Here is a 15382-nt window from a genome sequence, read left to right on the forward strand (position 1 = left end):
GTTACGAGGGTATAACCCGTGGATAGTTTTATAATCTCAATAATTTGAAGTAAGTTTGAAAGGTGTAATCTTAGTCACTGAAATTAAAATTAAAGGTATAATCTCAACTTTTGAAGTTAAATTTGGGAGACGTAATCTCAACCTTTAAAGATAAGTTTGGAGGTGTAATCTATAATCTTAGCCATTAAAGAAGATGATATTTTTTTAAAAAGATCCCCTATTCTGTATTATATAGATCTAGAAATTATTTTATGCCTATATTTCAAGAATGCTCATTCAAAATTTTCATGTCTTCTATATATGCTTAACTTAATTATGCTTCAAATGGCTATCTAGCCATCCAAATTTTGGTCTTTTTCTCACTCCCTTTTATCACAGTGGGTGATTGGCTCCAAAATGATGGTAAGTCAAACTCTTTGTGTCTAGGTGGAAGTAGACCTGGAGTTTGTGAGGGTAAGAATTCGCGGGTCAAGAAGTCAGCGGAGACCACCGACGGTCACGTGTGTTGTTGTCTCTTTCGTCACAGGTTAAGCCCAAAGCCATCGTCGGTGCCCACAAAATTATTAACAGGTGGAGGTTCGACTTCCTGTCACCGACCCGATCTCCGCTGACTTCATGACCCGCGAATTCTCACCCTCACAGAGCTAAGTGTGGAAAAAAATTTGCGGTCCAGATCCGCCCATAAACCACCCGAGTCTGATGTGTCTACGGGCGTCCGGTGTCTGAGACGGGCACTACCCGTCTCTCTTCCTCATTCAAATACTCACTCTGTTTTTTTTTTTAATTGTTCAGCGTGCCTCGAACTCTTGACCTCTAGAAAACACCCTGTGTTTCCATTTTTATGTATACCACGTGGTCGGCGCTTTGGTGAAATGAAAATATTTTTCGAGAAATTATGTCTCCTTACTTTTGAGTGACAAACGTTATTTCTAAAAGAAGAATGCTAGAAAAGTAGATATCTCCATACTTAGACAGAAATCTATATCGGAAGCAAAAAGTTTGACAAGAAAGAAAAATAGAGTTGACTCGAACATAGAAATCGTTGATTTTGAGTAAATCTAGAGTAGGTTTTGACTTTTAGCTTCTTCTAACGTTAAACATTTTAAAATAATAGTTACGATGGTACAACCCGTAGACAGTTGTATAATCTCAATACTTCAAAGTAAGTTTGAAATGTGTAATCTTAACCACTGAAGATAAAATTGAAGGTATAATCTCAACTTTTAGAGCTAAATTTGGGAGAAGTAATCTCAACCTTTAGAGATAAGTTTGGAGGTGTAATCTGTAATCTTAGCCATTAAAGAAGATGATATTTTTTTAAAAAGACACCCTTCTCCCGTATTATATCATGTTGGTCTTTGTGAACAGCTTGATGCACTATCTCTCTTCAACCCTTTGAGCGAAATGCGACAAAAGGAAGAAAAATTCATGGACCGACCCCATCGTCTCCGCTCCGTAAGAACTACGAGATCACCCCAAGGACGCCTTCAGCATCCAGGGGTCACGGATCGACCATAGAACCTTGTTCAATAAGTGGAACACATTAGTTGTCCATTTTCAGATTGGGCAGTAAGGGTCGGAGAAGGGCAAACACTCATTCTTAAAACCAGCATTCTTAAGACCAAAGAGTCTTGCGGAAAAGGGGGGAAAGCTCTCCGTTCCTGGTTCTCCTGTAGCTGGATTCTCCGAAACCGCATGAATCCTTAGAATGGGATTCCAACTCAGTACCTTTTGAGATTTTGAGAAGAGTTGCTCTTTGGGGTTTAGAAATTATTTTATGCCTATATCTTGACAATGTTCATTCAAAATTGGTACGTCTTTTATACATGCTTAACTTAACTATGTTACAAATGGCTATTTAGCAATCCAAAATTTGGTCTCTTTCTCACTCACTTTTATCAGGGTGGGTGATTGGCTCTTAAATGACGGTAAGTCAAGCTCTTTATATCTAGGTAGAAGTAGACCTAAAGCTAGGGGTGGGAAAAAATGTCTGCGATTTGGATCTGCCCATAAACCCCCCGAATCCGATGTGTCCACGGACGTCCGGTGTCCGAGACGGACACTACCCGTTTGGGCCGTCAACTTTAGGCGGACGAACACGAACAAGAAACTCTAACCGGTCTTTCTGTCCGAATCTGACCGACAAAGCACGAACGAAGCCCGATCGATTGATATATAGCTCATTTTGGTATTTTAATTGTATATAAATAGTAATGATTTAACTCAAAGGTTAACATTTAGGTTGCCACTTGAACCTACGTGCGTTATTAGACGATTACTTACATTTATCTTATTTATAAATCTTTAGATCTTTTTTATCTCAAAGAATTTATAACGTGGAAGTAAGATATTATAACAAAAATTCTACATTTAGTCCCACATCATTAATGGTAAAGGAAAAAGTGATTGGACTCACTTATAAGAGTTGAGAGATAAAACTCTTGTTGGGCTTCAAAGTGAGTTTCGATCAAAGGTAAAATTTTATTAGTATCTTTATGGACACTTAAAGAAGAAACGAAAAGTGGTTATGTCGGGCCCGAATAGCGTGATGCTCGGATTGTTGGACATTTTAGGCGGACATGGATGGGCGATGGACAACTCGATTTTGTCAAGTGTCCGCCCGTTTTTTCGACAGTGTGAGTGGACAAATTTAAAATGTGTTTGTTCCGCCCGGACTGGGGAAGTATGTGTCTGCGGACTACCTGTCCTGTTCGTTTTTCATCCCTACCTGGAGCTATTTCCTTGAGGTAAATTGTCATGTCTCCCCCATATTTTGGGTTATTGTCGTTGACCTCGAGTAAGATGTACTATCTCTATCCCAAGAAAATTATACTTATTAAGGGCAACTTATTTATTGTTGACATGACAATTAAAATTAATTTACCATATTACCCAAATTTAATGTATAACACTGTTCAAATGACATTTGGTAGAAGAGTAGAACGAATTAGAAACTTTTTATTGTCTCACTTACCATCCCTTTCGCTAACGCATGAATTTATTATCCAATAATGAAATTATTGTTTATTTGTGAGTTTGATTTGAAGAAAGAACATGATTTGCAAATAATTTTTAGGGATTGGTATATGGCTTCTCATGTCTCTTCTTTTCTTCAACATAAATTATAATTTCTTGTGTGTGTGGTTAGGGATTGGTAATATGGCTTCTCAGGTCTCTTCTTGGCTTTAACATAAATTGTTTAATCGTGAATAACTCGATTAATAACACCAAACAACTGAACTTTTTGATGGTTGTTTACCAAACACGTTGATGTCAAATTGGCCGATAAGGTAGTTAAGATAAAAGCTACTAATTTTTTTTTCTTCATTTTCTGGTCATTTAGATTTCTATATTCAATTTCTCATGCTCTTTTAACCCCTTGAACTTATGTACAATTGTCTTCAATTGAAAGACAATATCTCGCTGTTACGATGAAACCAAGGGTTGATTAGTTTCGATTTCTTCTTGAATTCTTGAAGGTATTATCGGTTCATATTTCTTGAATATGAGTAAAGAGTTTTTCCAATAGTTTGGCTTCATTGTTGGATTCGATTATAGGTAAAAACTAATCAACTCCCGAGGTTAATGTTGTCTCAATGCTTGACTCTTCGAATTTTTCAGATTTTTTGGCTGAAACCGTACAATTATAATTATTCTTCCTCATTGTTTTTGGATTTTGAATGGAAATAGAACCAATAGAGCTACTGGTACTTGGTATAGGTAAGCTACTGAAATAGACAATCAAACAGTAGATCCAAGAATTAAGGTATTCTTTATTCTGGTTATAGCAATTTGTTTAGATCAAGATTATAAGATCCTCTCACTTTTGCTTGGATTGAATTCTTTTTGTTCACTTTCTGTTTGATTAGTTTTGTATAATTTTGGGTTGAATGCTAGAATTGAATTTATTATCCACTAAAAGAGTTTCAAGTGACTTGAGCTGCTTTTGTTTGCAATCTGGGGTAAATAGATGATGAAGCTAATTGGTATGAAAGAAGGATGAAGCTTGTTCACTGGAATGTATTTCAGTGTAAATGTTAGGGAATAATAAATGATGTCCATGATCTATTATTGGCTATGCATGCAGTTATTACTCCCTCCGTCCCAATTTGTTTGACCTTTTAGAAAATCCAACTTATTAAGGATTTTCATTTATTGCTTGCTAACTAAATGTATTTTCCTAATTTACCCATAGTTACTTTAGAGTATTACAATAAATACTATATTGGAAGTAGTGTGGAACCTTATTAAAAGTAAGGGTATATTGGAAAATGACAATAAAATTAGTAATAAATGAGTCCTATTTTAAGTAAGTGGACAAACATTTTGGGACTTCCTTTAAAGGAATAAGACCCAAACAAAATGGGACGGAGGGAGTATCTTAATTGTATAATGTTGAACAATAACTACTTATTAATTTTCCTTAAATGTCAAGAATTGATTTTAAAATTGTTTATGTTTTTTAAATGTCACCCCCTCCAATAACAGTTTCTTTCACTATCTCTTTCTCTCATATGTCGGTGGCAAAGGACCAGATGGTATTAGTGAAGAGAAAAACACCCGTGAGACAGCCCAAATGACGAAGGTAAAGATGGTGGTTGCTGACAAGTGATGGTAGTGATTAAGTTGAAGATCTTCATCTCCTTTTCACCAAAAAATTAGAGATACTACTTTGATGTAAAATTGCACAACATGATAAGAACTGCATAAATGATGTAAAATTGCAAATTTTGTTTGAAAGAAAGGAAATAAACATAATGTGGTTAGTTACCGTTACTTAATTTAAATTTGATTTTCGCCGTGCCGCAAGCACGGGTTATACCTAATATATACACAATACAACGATTATAATATTATATAGATCATATTTTTTATTTCAGTTAATTATAAACTAGAAATCTTAAATTTGTATGGTTAATATGTACTTCAAATTTCAACCTGTCTCTCAATCAATTTTTGGCTATGTCTTTGATTTTAAAGTACAACATTTAAAATGGCCCGAGAACAGTTGTAACAAAAAAAATACTTTCTTTACCATTACAAAAACTACAGTATCAGTGTATCCAAATGATTGTAGCTTTATATTGTTTTTCATTTTTTCTTGAATACAATATCGTCTGACATTATATATTTCTTGATTTTGGATTTTAATAAATGGTAGTTTTAAAGGCGTCCCTTATAAGTGTTATAGGCGCCTCCCTCAAGGCAAATTTCATAGGGAGTTTGTGAAGGAAGGAGGCGCCTATAAAACTTATGGGAGGTCCCTATAAAACTTTCCTTTAACAAACCTATCCACTTGATTTAGGGGAGTTTTAAAGGCGCCCTCCTATGAGTGTTATAGGCGCCCCACTAAAGGCAAGATAGAGTTTGTGAGTGAGGCGTCTCTCTAAATAATGTAGTTGGACCTTAGGCTATTGTTTAGTTGGCCTATAGGCCCGGTCTTGTTAGAATTTGTATGGGCGGTTATCGAGCTTATCAGATTTTCTATGTATTAATGCTAAATGTAATGACTATTGTTAATTATAGTCAATTTCCAAAAAAAAAAAAAAGAAAAAAAAAAAATCTTAAAGGGCATGAGCAAAAGTGTAAATTAGTTTAGATCGAAGGTTATATTTTCCTAATATATATTACTCCTAACTATGTAGTAGTAATTTCCAAACGAAGCATCGTCCTCCTCCTCCCTTTAGCTGTTCCTTCTTTTTTTTCAAGAATTCTCGTGAAGCTTCTTTCACAAAAAGCTAACAAAAAAATCTTTTTTTGGTTCCGTAAAATTGGTGAAGGTCCAATATTGCATAGAGATTAGAGAGAGAAAATTAGATAGAAGAAGTTTTGAAAGAGAGAGAGAGAGAGAGAGATTAGATCTTTTAATCATCATAGAGACATATTTCATGGACGACATTCATCGATCATCTGCGTTTAAGCTCTGCCTCTCAGTTTTTTTTCTTCTTCTCTGCATTCAACAACATGTCTCTTCTTTCTACCTTCCTGGTGTTGCACCAGAAGATTTCTTCAAGGTCAGTTATTTTCATCTCTCTCTCTCTCTCTCTCTTTCTTGAATCAATTTCATTTTAATTTTAAAATGCATTATTTGTTAGATCTCTTTGTTTGATCCCAATCAGTTTTTATTAGATCTGACTGACATGCCCTTGAGTTAACTTAAAGAAGAGATGCATGATCAATCTAATGCCTTTAAAAGCAAGGAAGGTGGAACTCATGATTAGTATAATTTTTACCCCAAACATTTAGGAATAATAGAAAATGTCTTCAATTAATCAACCCATTGATTGACCTTCATTTTAGATGCAAACTAGATTAAATGAAGCAACAATTAGTACAATACTTCATCAAGATATGGGCATTTTAATTAAGCATTAGTAATTAAGGTAGATACTTCCAATTACTACTAGATCATGAAGTATTTACCTCTTTCTTGCCTACCCATTTACAAAAATTTAAAGCCTTTGAAGGTAAAAAATGAAACCAATGTGGTTATTGACTATTATAACACGCGTCTAGACTACCCGCATTTGTGAACCGTCTAGTCCACGTGGACAAGATGACATTAGACTTTCCACATGGGCGGGTCATCTTTTTGAGAGAAAGGGACTCGAGTGAGAAAATGGCTTTTTGATGGAAATTAACTTTTCTCTCTCCAACATAATGAATGACGGGACAAGAGCATGGATTGTATGGTGTCGTGAACACCTTTATTTCAATCTCAGCCTTTTATTTTCAAAGGCTGATATTTAAAGCCCTTTTCTCTTGATAAACTTAATTCCTTTATCGCTTTCTTCTAGTAGACTACCACTGAAAGAACCAAAGAGCCCTAGTTTGTTGAACATCGGAATCTCATGTCCCGTTATCGATGAAATCGTGAGTTGTTTAAGTTTCTTTCACGAACCTTACCTGATGTTGGTGTATTAACTATACTTGATTTTAGTTTCTTTCTTGAACCTTCAAGCTTTTGGGCAACTACTAGTAGTTGTAAGATAGAGAAATTGAGTTAAAATAAAAAGAACGAAACTAAAATTAAGTAAAATCAAGGCATCAAAATCAATATAGGTTCATGAAAGAAACAAAAAGAACTCTCGATGCAACGATAATGGAAAGTGAGAATCGATTTTCGACAAACCAGGGTTCTTTGGTTCCTTCGATGGTAGTCTACTGGAAGAAAGAGAGAAAGGAGTTAAATTTATCAAGAGAAAAGGGCTTTAAATCTCAGCCCTTGAAAATCAAGGGTTGAGATTGAAATAAAGGTCTTAAATGATGCCATACATCCATGCTCTTGTCCCGTCATTCATTATGTTGGAGAGAGAAAATTTAATTGACTAACAAAAAGTCCTTTTCTCTCTTTAGTCCCTTTCTTTCAAAAAGATGCCCCGCTCTTGTGGAATGTCTGGTGTTGTCTTGTCCACATGGACAAGACGGTCCACAAATGCGGGTTGTTTAGACTTTCGTTATTAGGATGCCTGGTTACAATCTCGATTCGTATCTGAAACTGTAAGTACACGAGCGGGGGGGGGGGTTCAGCGGGTTGTCACGAGGTAAAGTTTCAACATTGTGCGACACTTGTAACTAATTTGCTGCCTTACTACCACAAGTCTAGCCTTCCCATAAGCCTAAAAGTAACCTTGACTTCTTAGGCAAAGATCCAACACGAGCAAGCAGAAGAGTCGTTCTCCAATCTACCCTCTGCTTGGGAGGTCGCTCTCCCTAGCATTATTGTAAAGTCAATTCCGACACATTGAAAGATCTATTTGTTTTGGGATTATTTTCTTTGCGGCCCCTAGTTTATGACCAGATTTCCTTTTGGCCCCCGAATCTTCATAAATGTCTCCCTTTTTATTTCCCTTCCTAAGAAAATAATTCCTCTGCTTCCTTTTTTTCTTCTCCGTCTTCTGATAAATGGTCAACGGCAGTTGGCCGGTCAAAAAAACTTTTTTTCTTGCAAGGACGACGAAGGGGAAAACAGGAAAGTTTTTCCATCGTCATCCTAAGCAAGTTTGGGAGAAGAAAGAAAGCTTCCTCTTCGTTATCCTTAGTAGATCTTGGAGATTTGTCTCAGATTTGCTATAGATGGAGAGAGAAAGAGGTTAGAGATAGAGAGATATGTGAAGGTCGATGGCGGTTAGCCAGTCGAGAATCATTTCCCAGATGAGGGAGAAAAGAGAAAGGACAGAGAGGAATTGTTTCTGAAAAGAAGTGTAATAAGGAAGATAAAAAGGTCTATTGTTAAAGTTGACTGACAGATTTAAAGAAAAGGGGACCATATTTGAATTTAAAAAAAATTAGGGGACCATAATAGAAGCTGGTCACAAACTAGGGGGCCAAAAAGGAAATAGCCCTCTGCTTTATAAACGCGTTGGTTTAGGAGTGACATTCAAATCTGTAAGCATACAAGAGTTAAGACCATGGAGTTTTTCACTTTTAGTATTACACTTTGATATCTTATCTGATGATGAGTAACTGATTTTTCTAATTAAGTTTGTAAATATTCCTATATTGTCGTGGGTTGACCCGTTCGTTATTTGTTCTGGTTGTAGGGTGACCTGCTGAAAGTAAAAGTAAACAAGCTGACGTCTACTAAAACACAGCTTCCATACTCGTACTATTCTCTCCCTTATTGCACTCCGGAATCCATAATTGACAATGCAGAGAATCTTGGAGAAGTTTTGCGTGGTGATCGTATTGAAAATTCTCCATATGTGGTTAGTTACATGTTATTTACAATTATTTTATGCTGCTTCCAGTTCAGATTATGTTATTCAGGTACTAATTGACATGTCACTGTTGTAGTTTAAAATGAGGGTGCCAGAGATGTGTAATATTGTCTGTCGGAAAACCCTTGATGCGAAGGCCACCAAGGATTTTAAGGAAAAGATCAGCGATGAGTATCGTGTAAACATGTAAGAAACTGGTTCTTTTATCTAAGATATGGAACCTCTAACTTCATTGAGTCTCTGTTAATTTGATGCATCATATGCTAATAGTTCTATGTTGTATGCTGTAGGATCCTTGATAATCTTCCTTTGGTTGTTCCAACACAAAGAGCAGAACAGGAGTCTCCTATCATGTACCAACATGGTTTCCTTGTTGGGCTCAAGGGAAAATATACTGGAGTAATTATGTCACTCATTACCACTGAATACTTTAATAGCTTTAGCATTTAGATACATAGGTGTGCAGAGAGTACTAGGGTTAATCCTTTAAACTTTTCGCAGAGCAAGGATGAAAAACATTTTATATATAATCACCTCCAATTCATTGTCAAATATCACAAGGATCCAGCAACAGAGCTAGCAAGGATTGTTGGGTTCGAGGTGAAACCATTCAGGTTGAGTCCTAAAAGTTGTCTTGTTGAGGTTATTGCTGTTATATGTAGAACCTATTTTTAATATTTGATTTGTATGACGACAGTGTGAAGCATGAGTATGAAGGTGAATGGAATGATAAAACTCGCTTGACAACTTGCGATCCTCATGCAAAGCGAACAGTTACTAGCTCAGAAAACCCACAGGAGGTAGAAGAAAACAAAGAGATCATTTTCACATACGACGTCGAGTTCCAGGTGATAATTTCCGCCAATAAAGTAAACAAAAATTTTTGTGAAAGAAATCTACTTTGTTCTGTGTTTCAATTTTTCTTTCACATTTCAGGACAGTGATGTAAAATGGGCATCTCGATGGGATACATATTTGCTAATGGCTGATGACCAAATTCATTGGTTTTCTATTGTGAATTCTCTCATGATCGTTCTCTTTCTCTCCGGTATGGTTGCTATGATCATGTTGCGAACATTGTATCGTGATATCTCCAAGTACAACCAGCTCGAGACCCAAGAAGAAGCCCAAGAGGAGACAGGATGGAAATTGGTTCATGGGGATGTCTTCAGACCTCCTTCAAATGCAGATTTACTTTGTGTCTATGTCGGAACGGGCGTACAATTTTTTGGAATGATACTAGTTACCATGATCTTTGCTGTTCTCGGGTTTCTCTCTCCTTCAAACAGGGGTGGCTTAATGACGGCCATGCTTTTACTCTGGGTATTCATGGGCCTGTTTGCTGGTTATGCCTCATCCCGTCTTTACAAAATGTTCAAGGGAGCTGAATGGAAGAAAATCACACTTAAAACTGCTTTCATGTTCCCAGCAGTTCTATTTGTTATTTTTTTCATTTTGAATGCGCTTATCTGGGGCGAGAAATCATCTGGTGCTGTTCCTTTTGGCACGATGTTTGCTCTAGTGTTCTTATGGTTCGGGATTTCAGTTCCACTTGTCTTCGTGGGTAGCTACATCGGTTTCAAGAAGCCAGCAATAGAGGACCCTGTGAAAACAAACAAAATCCCACGACAGATCCCAGAGCAGGCCTGGTACATGAACCCTACTTTCTCTATCTTAATCGGAGGAATCCTCCCATTTGGAGCTGTCTTCATTGAGCTCTTCTTCATCCTTACCTCAATCTGGTTGAACCAATTCTACTACATCTTTGGCTTTCTCTTCATTGTTTTTGTTATCCTCATAATAACATGTGCCGAGATCACAATCGTGCTCTGCTACTTCCAGTTGTGCAGTGAGGACTATCTTTGGTGGTGGAGATCGTATCTTACTTCCGGGTCATCAGCTTTATATCTCTTCCTTTACTCGGCATTCTATTTCTTTACGAAGCTAGAAATCACTAAGCCAGTCTCCGGGGTGTTATACTTTGGTTATATGTTCATAGTCTCCTATGCGTTCTTTGTGCTAACTGGCACTATTGGTTTCTACGCATGTTTCTGGTTCACGAGGCTCATCTATTCATCAGTGAAGATCGATTAGACTAATCGATACACAAACCAGGCAGCTCGGTTTGTGTTTTAGAATTTGGTAATTTAAATCAAAATATCCGAATACATGTTATTAGAGAGTAATAGTTCTCTCCTTTTTCTTGTCTCTCTTTAACTTTCTTATCGTGGTTCTATTTTTGTAGTTTTAGTTTTTTTTTTGTTTCATAAACATTTGGCCAATGGAATTCCATAATCTTGAATTACATGATTATTCTATACAGAGTAAATGGTTCATTGTAAATTTGAATGCATTTGATTGAATGTTGCAGATTATGTTTTTTTGTTTTTGCAATACTGTTGTTGAGAACTCTGGAGTCTGGACTATGAATGCCTCAATTTTTTTTTGCTAAGGTTGTTTTGTTGGGTGCCAGACTGCCAGTGCCATTCCCAGTCTCACTTAGATTCATGTGGAGTCAGATGCCCCTTACCTCGGCCCATTGCTGTATCAATATTAGGGTAGCGTCAAGGAAATCAAGAACAAGTCAAGAGAGTGTCAAGTTCAACAAAAAAAAAAAAAAAAAAAAGAACAAAGGAAACTTTAGGTAGGATTCAAACCAGTGACCTTTTATCAAAGAACTAAATTCTTTACTACTAAGCTACACCTTAAATTATGTTTGAATTTGCCTTAAAGTATAATTAGTTTTTCGAAAGTTACATACGAAATAGGAAACATGAGGCCCTTGATTATTTGGGGCGCAAAACGACCACTTTGGTGGCTTTGATCACGGACCGCCCCTGGCTATTAGAGAGGGGGAAAGAATTCATGGGTTTATTATTAAATTTGATTTACTAAATAATGCACATCAATTGCTCAGTAGAATGCACGAAAGAAATGATACTTCTTCTCAAAGAAGGTTTGCTTTTGATGTTTTTGTAAACATGTTTGTAGGTTCGTTCATGGGAAGCAAGTCCATTCTCTTACTTGATTTGCTCATACTTCTTATATCTAAGTTTAAAACTCTCAAATTTTTGTTCCTTCAATCAGTTACTTTGTTCGGTTAGTTTTCAACAAGATCAAAAAGAGGAGATAAAAGAAAAAGTATAAAGAAGAATGTGTGAGGACTATTAAAAACCAAGGGAGAAAAAACTCCAAACAAAAAACCCGACAATGGTTAATAATTGTCAAAACCGGGCAATGGTTGGTAATTGTCAAAACCTCTTCAAATATAGAAAAGATACAAGATACAAATACATGAGAACCTCACAATGATGTTGTTCATAAAAAAAAACCTCACAATGATGCCTCCATATCAATAACGAGTCAAACTCTACAAAATGGTTTTAGCAAACTCATGAAGTTTTCACTAGCAAAAGGCATTCGTTTGAGGGGAATATTAGAATAGTTATATAGTCTCACATAATACAAAGGCTAAAACTTCTCTCTTGTAAAACTCTTTATAAAGATCTTATGTAATTGATAGGAATATCAAGTCAGTTCAATACAATTCTCTTTTATAAAAACACGTGTCACCTAACCAATATCTATCTCAACAACTAATGCTATCTCTAAATTCTTAACTGATAATGGGATTCTTCATCGTATCTCTTTTCCCCACACCCATCAACAAAATGAGATGGCAACATCTATCGTCTTCCTCGTTCAAACCTATTCTTCCTCAACTGTAGATTGCTACCGAGTGATTTAAAAAATTCTAATAGTTACTCCACTTCTCAACAAAAAATTCTTCGAGAAAATACAATTACTACTTGAAATTCAAAAGAATTTTCTCATGTTATCTATACCATATGAGAATTAACCCATTTATAATTTGTTCAAAAAAGAAGAATTTGAAATATAACAAAACAAAAACTGCTTTATATCTTATATCTTAAGGTGTGTGTTGATGGATAAATGGATGATGCATGGGGTTGTGGGTTCAATCACCCACAATCCATGTTGCTTTTGCCTGCTATCAACCAAACACACATACACAAACCCCATTAGCCATTAGGTATTACAAAAGGAAGAAAACTAGTGAACACTATGATATATATATATACTAGGCATAATCCCCGCCCTACGGGCGGGGAAATGCCTTTTAAGCCAAATATAGAAGCGATATTTGAATATTTAACTTTGCTCTTTTTCTCCGCGTTAAATATTTTCTCATTGTAATTTTTAACTTTTCAGATCGTCTAAATATATGTGTAGTATTCTAGAAGTATAAGACGTAATTATCTTAAGGTATTTAAGGTTTAATTTGAGCCTACAAAACCATTTGACGTTCTTAAATCTGTTAAGAAAATATATTTCTCGCTACCGTGATGCTCATTACAACATAAATGATGAAATTTTTCCATACCATTGCTTAACGAACATACTTGATTTACCACGTGCATCTGAATCAACATCAGCCGTGTCCTATCAATCCACCATATACAAGAAAATCATGAAACTGTATCAAACTTATTCAAAAATATGAACAACAATTTACATCGAAGTAAATAGAAATGTTCCTTTTGATCAGATTATCTTGTTTGACATATATTGATATAAGTATGTTAGGATTCTGATTAAAAATTTAAAGATCAAAATACCTGAAATCGAATAACATTTATCCATTTGTTACCTGTGGAGTATTTTTTTTACTAAAAGGGAAAGATAAAATAAGTTTTTCAGCATAAAAGATCGAGTTAACGCAAGATGCTAATTAAATGAAGTTCTTAGACCGATGTTGTTAGTCCTATTTATCCACCCTATAGATGAAAATCACAAATTTTGATCTAATATACGCAAACTAAGATGCACAACCATGACGATCAAAGTAAACAAAACTATTTGTTGTGTTAAATTATCTTGTTTGACATATATACGCAAACTAATATGAACAACCATGACGATCGAATAAAAACCTAAATCTAATTGTTACTTAATTAGGTTGAACTCCTGAAAGTGTCATATGTTCAACATAAAACAAAACACCAACAACATTTATAGTAGCTTCATTTAACGTTGTTCATGATTCAAAATCTCTTTGTGGTATTTCAACACACAGTTCGTGACATTTACCCATTCACCACAAAATGAGTAAAGATTGAAGATAGAATGTTGAATATAAATACTATCATTAAAAATAACCAATTTACGAACATGGGTTTGAATATATTGCACTTTTTTAATACATCTAAAACAACAAAAGGAAATGTGTAATTATTAGGAAAAACTGAGTTTTTAAGTATATGGATGTAAATGGTTTTAGGATAATTAGAGTGAGAGAAAGATCGAAAGAAAGAGTTACAAATAAAAACAAGGATAGAACATGAGAAAGATATAAACTACAAATGGAATTATGCAAGAAAGACTTATGAGAAAATATATTTACCTGGTAAGTTGGTTTATCATGAATAAGCTCTATGTAAACCAAAATTACAGTCAACGGTCTAAAGAATGAACAAACTAATTTGTATGTAACATTTAATCAAGGAAATTCCAACCATAAGTTCAAACAAATGGCTAAAAATTGAAGAAGAACACGTACTGAACTTAATTTGTGACAACTCCATAACTAAACTAATTAATTTCTTAGGAGGGGATGATAATAAGTGAGAGTTTCAGATAAACGAAAAGTAATGAAGAAGCTTGCAGGGAAAGAAAGAAAAAGGTTGCGAAAGGCGATGAATTGAGAAATTACACTGCGGGAGAACCTTGTAGGGGTGTCTTTTAATTTCTTCGCAAGAGATGCACACTCTTGATTGAAGAACAAATGATATCTCTAGTGATCCTCCTATAACAGATGGCTTACCCAGTTTTAGTTTCTACCTTTTACTTGGCAAGCTCCTAATTTTTAAAGTTTCAAGGAATCTAATGCTTGCAACATTTTCAACTTTAACAAGTTAATAGGTCTTGTCAAGATAATTTTGAATGTTTCCGTATTTGTTGCTCATTTTGCCAAGGTAATTTTGAATGTTTCCGTATTTGGTGTTCTTTTTGCCTAGACTATTACAAAACAAAATGGTCTAAAACAACAAGAAGAAAAAGCTTAGTATAAGAAATTTTAGTTGCGTTTGTTGTACATAACAATTTCGCTAAACAAAGAGTCTCACTCACACGGTAAGATGAGTTTAAGATACGACTACCAACCTGGATAATCCTGCAACGATAGGAAAACAATGTTTAGTATAAGGAATTTAAAGTGCAAAAAAAAACAAAAAAAAAAAAAGATCATATCTTCTTTATGCGGCGGCTAAGTTTACCTCTACAAAATTTCAAGTAACTGGCCATACACTCTATCGTCTTCCCGTTGTACATCTTAGTAATTGAATCCTTCTCTACGAGTTAAAGTGGTAAGCCTAGTGGCGGAGGATATTAACAAACATATTTAATCTTTAAGCTAAAAAAATGATAACTCAATTCGAATTGAAAATCTTGATATGTACTTCACTGATAGGATCTCTATTTTTCTTATCTGCATACTTCAACTGTAACAAAACAAGAAGCTGAAGGATTTGGTGCCAAGAAATTCGAAGAAAGAATTGTCATGCATGCAATGAATCAAGGACCAATTTATTTCACGGGAGAAAGGAGAAATAGAAATTGTTCACTTGTTCGTAATTTTTTGT

The 15382-nt window shown here is 35.3% G+C and overlaps 1 protein-coding gene across 1 annotated transcript; it reads left to right on the forward strand.

Moving 5' to 3' along the window:
* The first annotated feature begins 5488 nt into the window (after positions 1-5488).
* On the forward strand, positions 5489-11063 carry LOC147539543 (transmembrane 9 superfamily member 10-like). Its single transcript, XM_086639561.1, has 7 exons — positions 5489-6014; positions 8544-8708; positions 8797-8906; positions 9011-9119; positions 9222-9334; positions 9418-9568; positions 9657-11063. The coding sequence occupies exons 1-7, from the start codon at positions 5889-5891 to the stop codon at positions 10812-10814; spliced, it is 1932 nt and encodes a 643-aa protein (XP_086495687.1). The 5' UTR covers positions 5489-5888; the 3' UTR covers positions 10815-11063.
* The last annotated feature ends 4319 nt before the right edge of the window (positions 11064-15382 follow it).

Source organism: Eschscholzia californica, unplaced genomic scaffold, assembly GCF_041429995.1.
Source record: "Eschscholzia californica isolate CP2 unplaced genomic scaffold, dmEscCali1.0.p SCAF_5, whole genome shotgun sequence".
In the NCBI taxonomy this organism is placed as follows: domain Eukaryota; kingdom Viridiplantae; phylum Streptophyta; class Magnoliopsida; order Ranunculales; family Papaveraceae; genus Eschscholzia; species Eschscholzia californica.

Excerpts from the sequence above, each read along its gene's own strand:
- LOC147539543 (XM_086639561.1), top strand. The coding sequence starts at position 5,889 with ATGGACGACATTCATCGATCATCTGCGTTTAAGCTCTGCCTCTCAGTT. Across the intron at positions 8,907-9,010 it reads GATGAGTATCGTGTAAACAT|GATCCTTGATAATCTTCCTT; the intron begins GTAAGAAACTGG and ends TGTATGCTGTAG. Across the intron at positions 9,335-9,417 it reads TTCGAGGTGAAACCATTCAG|TGTGAAGCATGAGTATGAAG; the intron begins GTTGAGTCCTAA and ends GTATGACGACAG.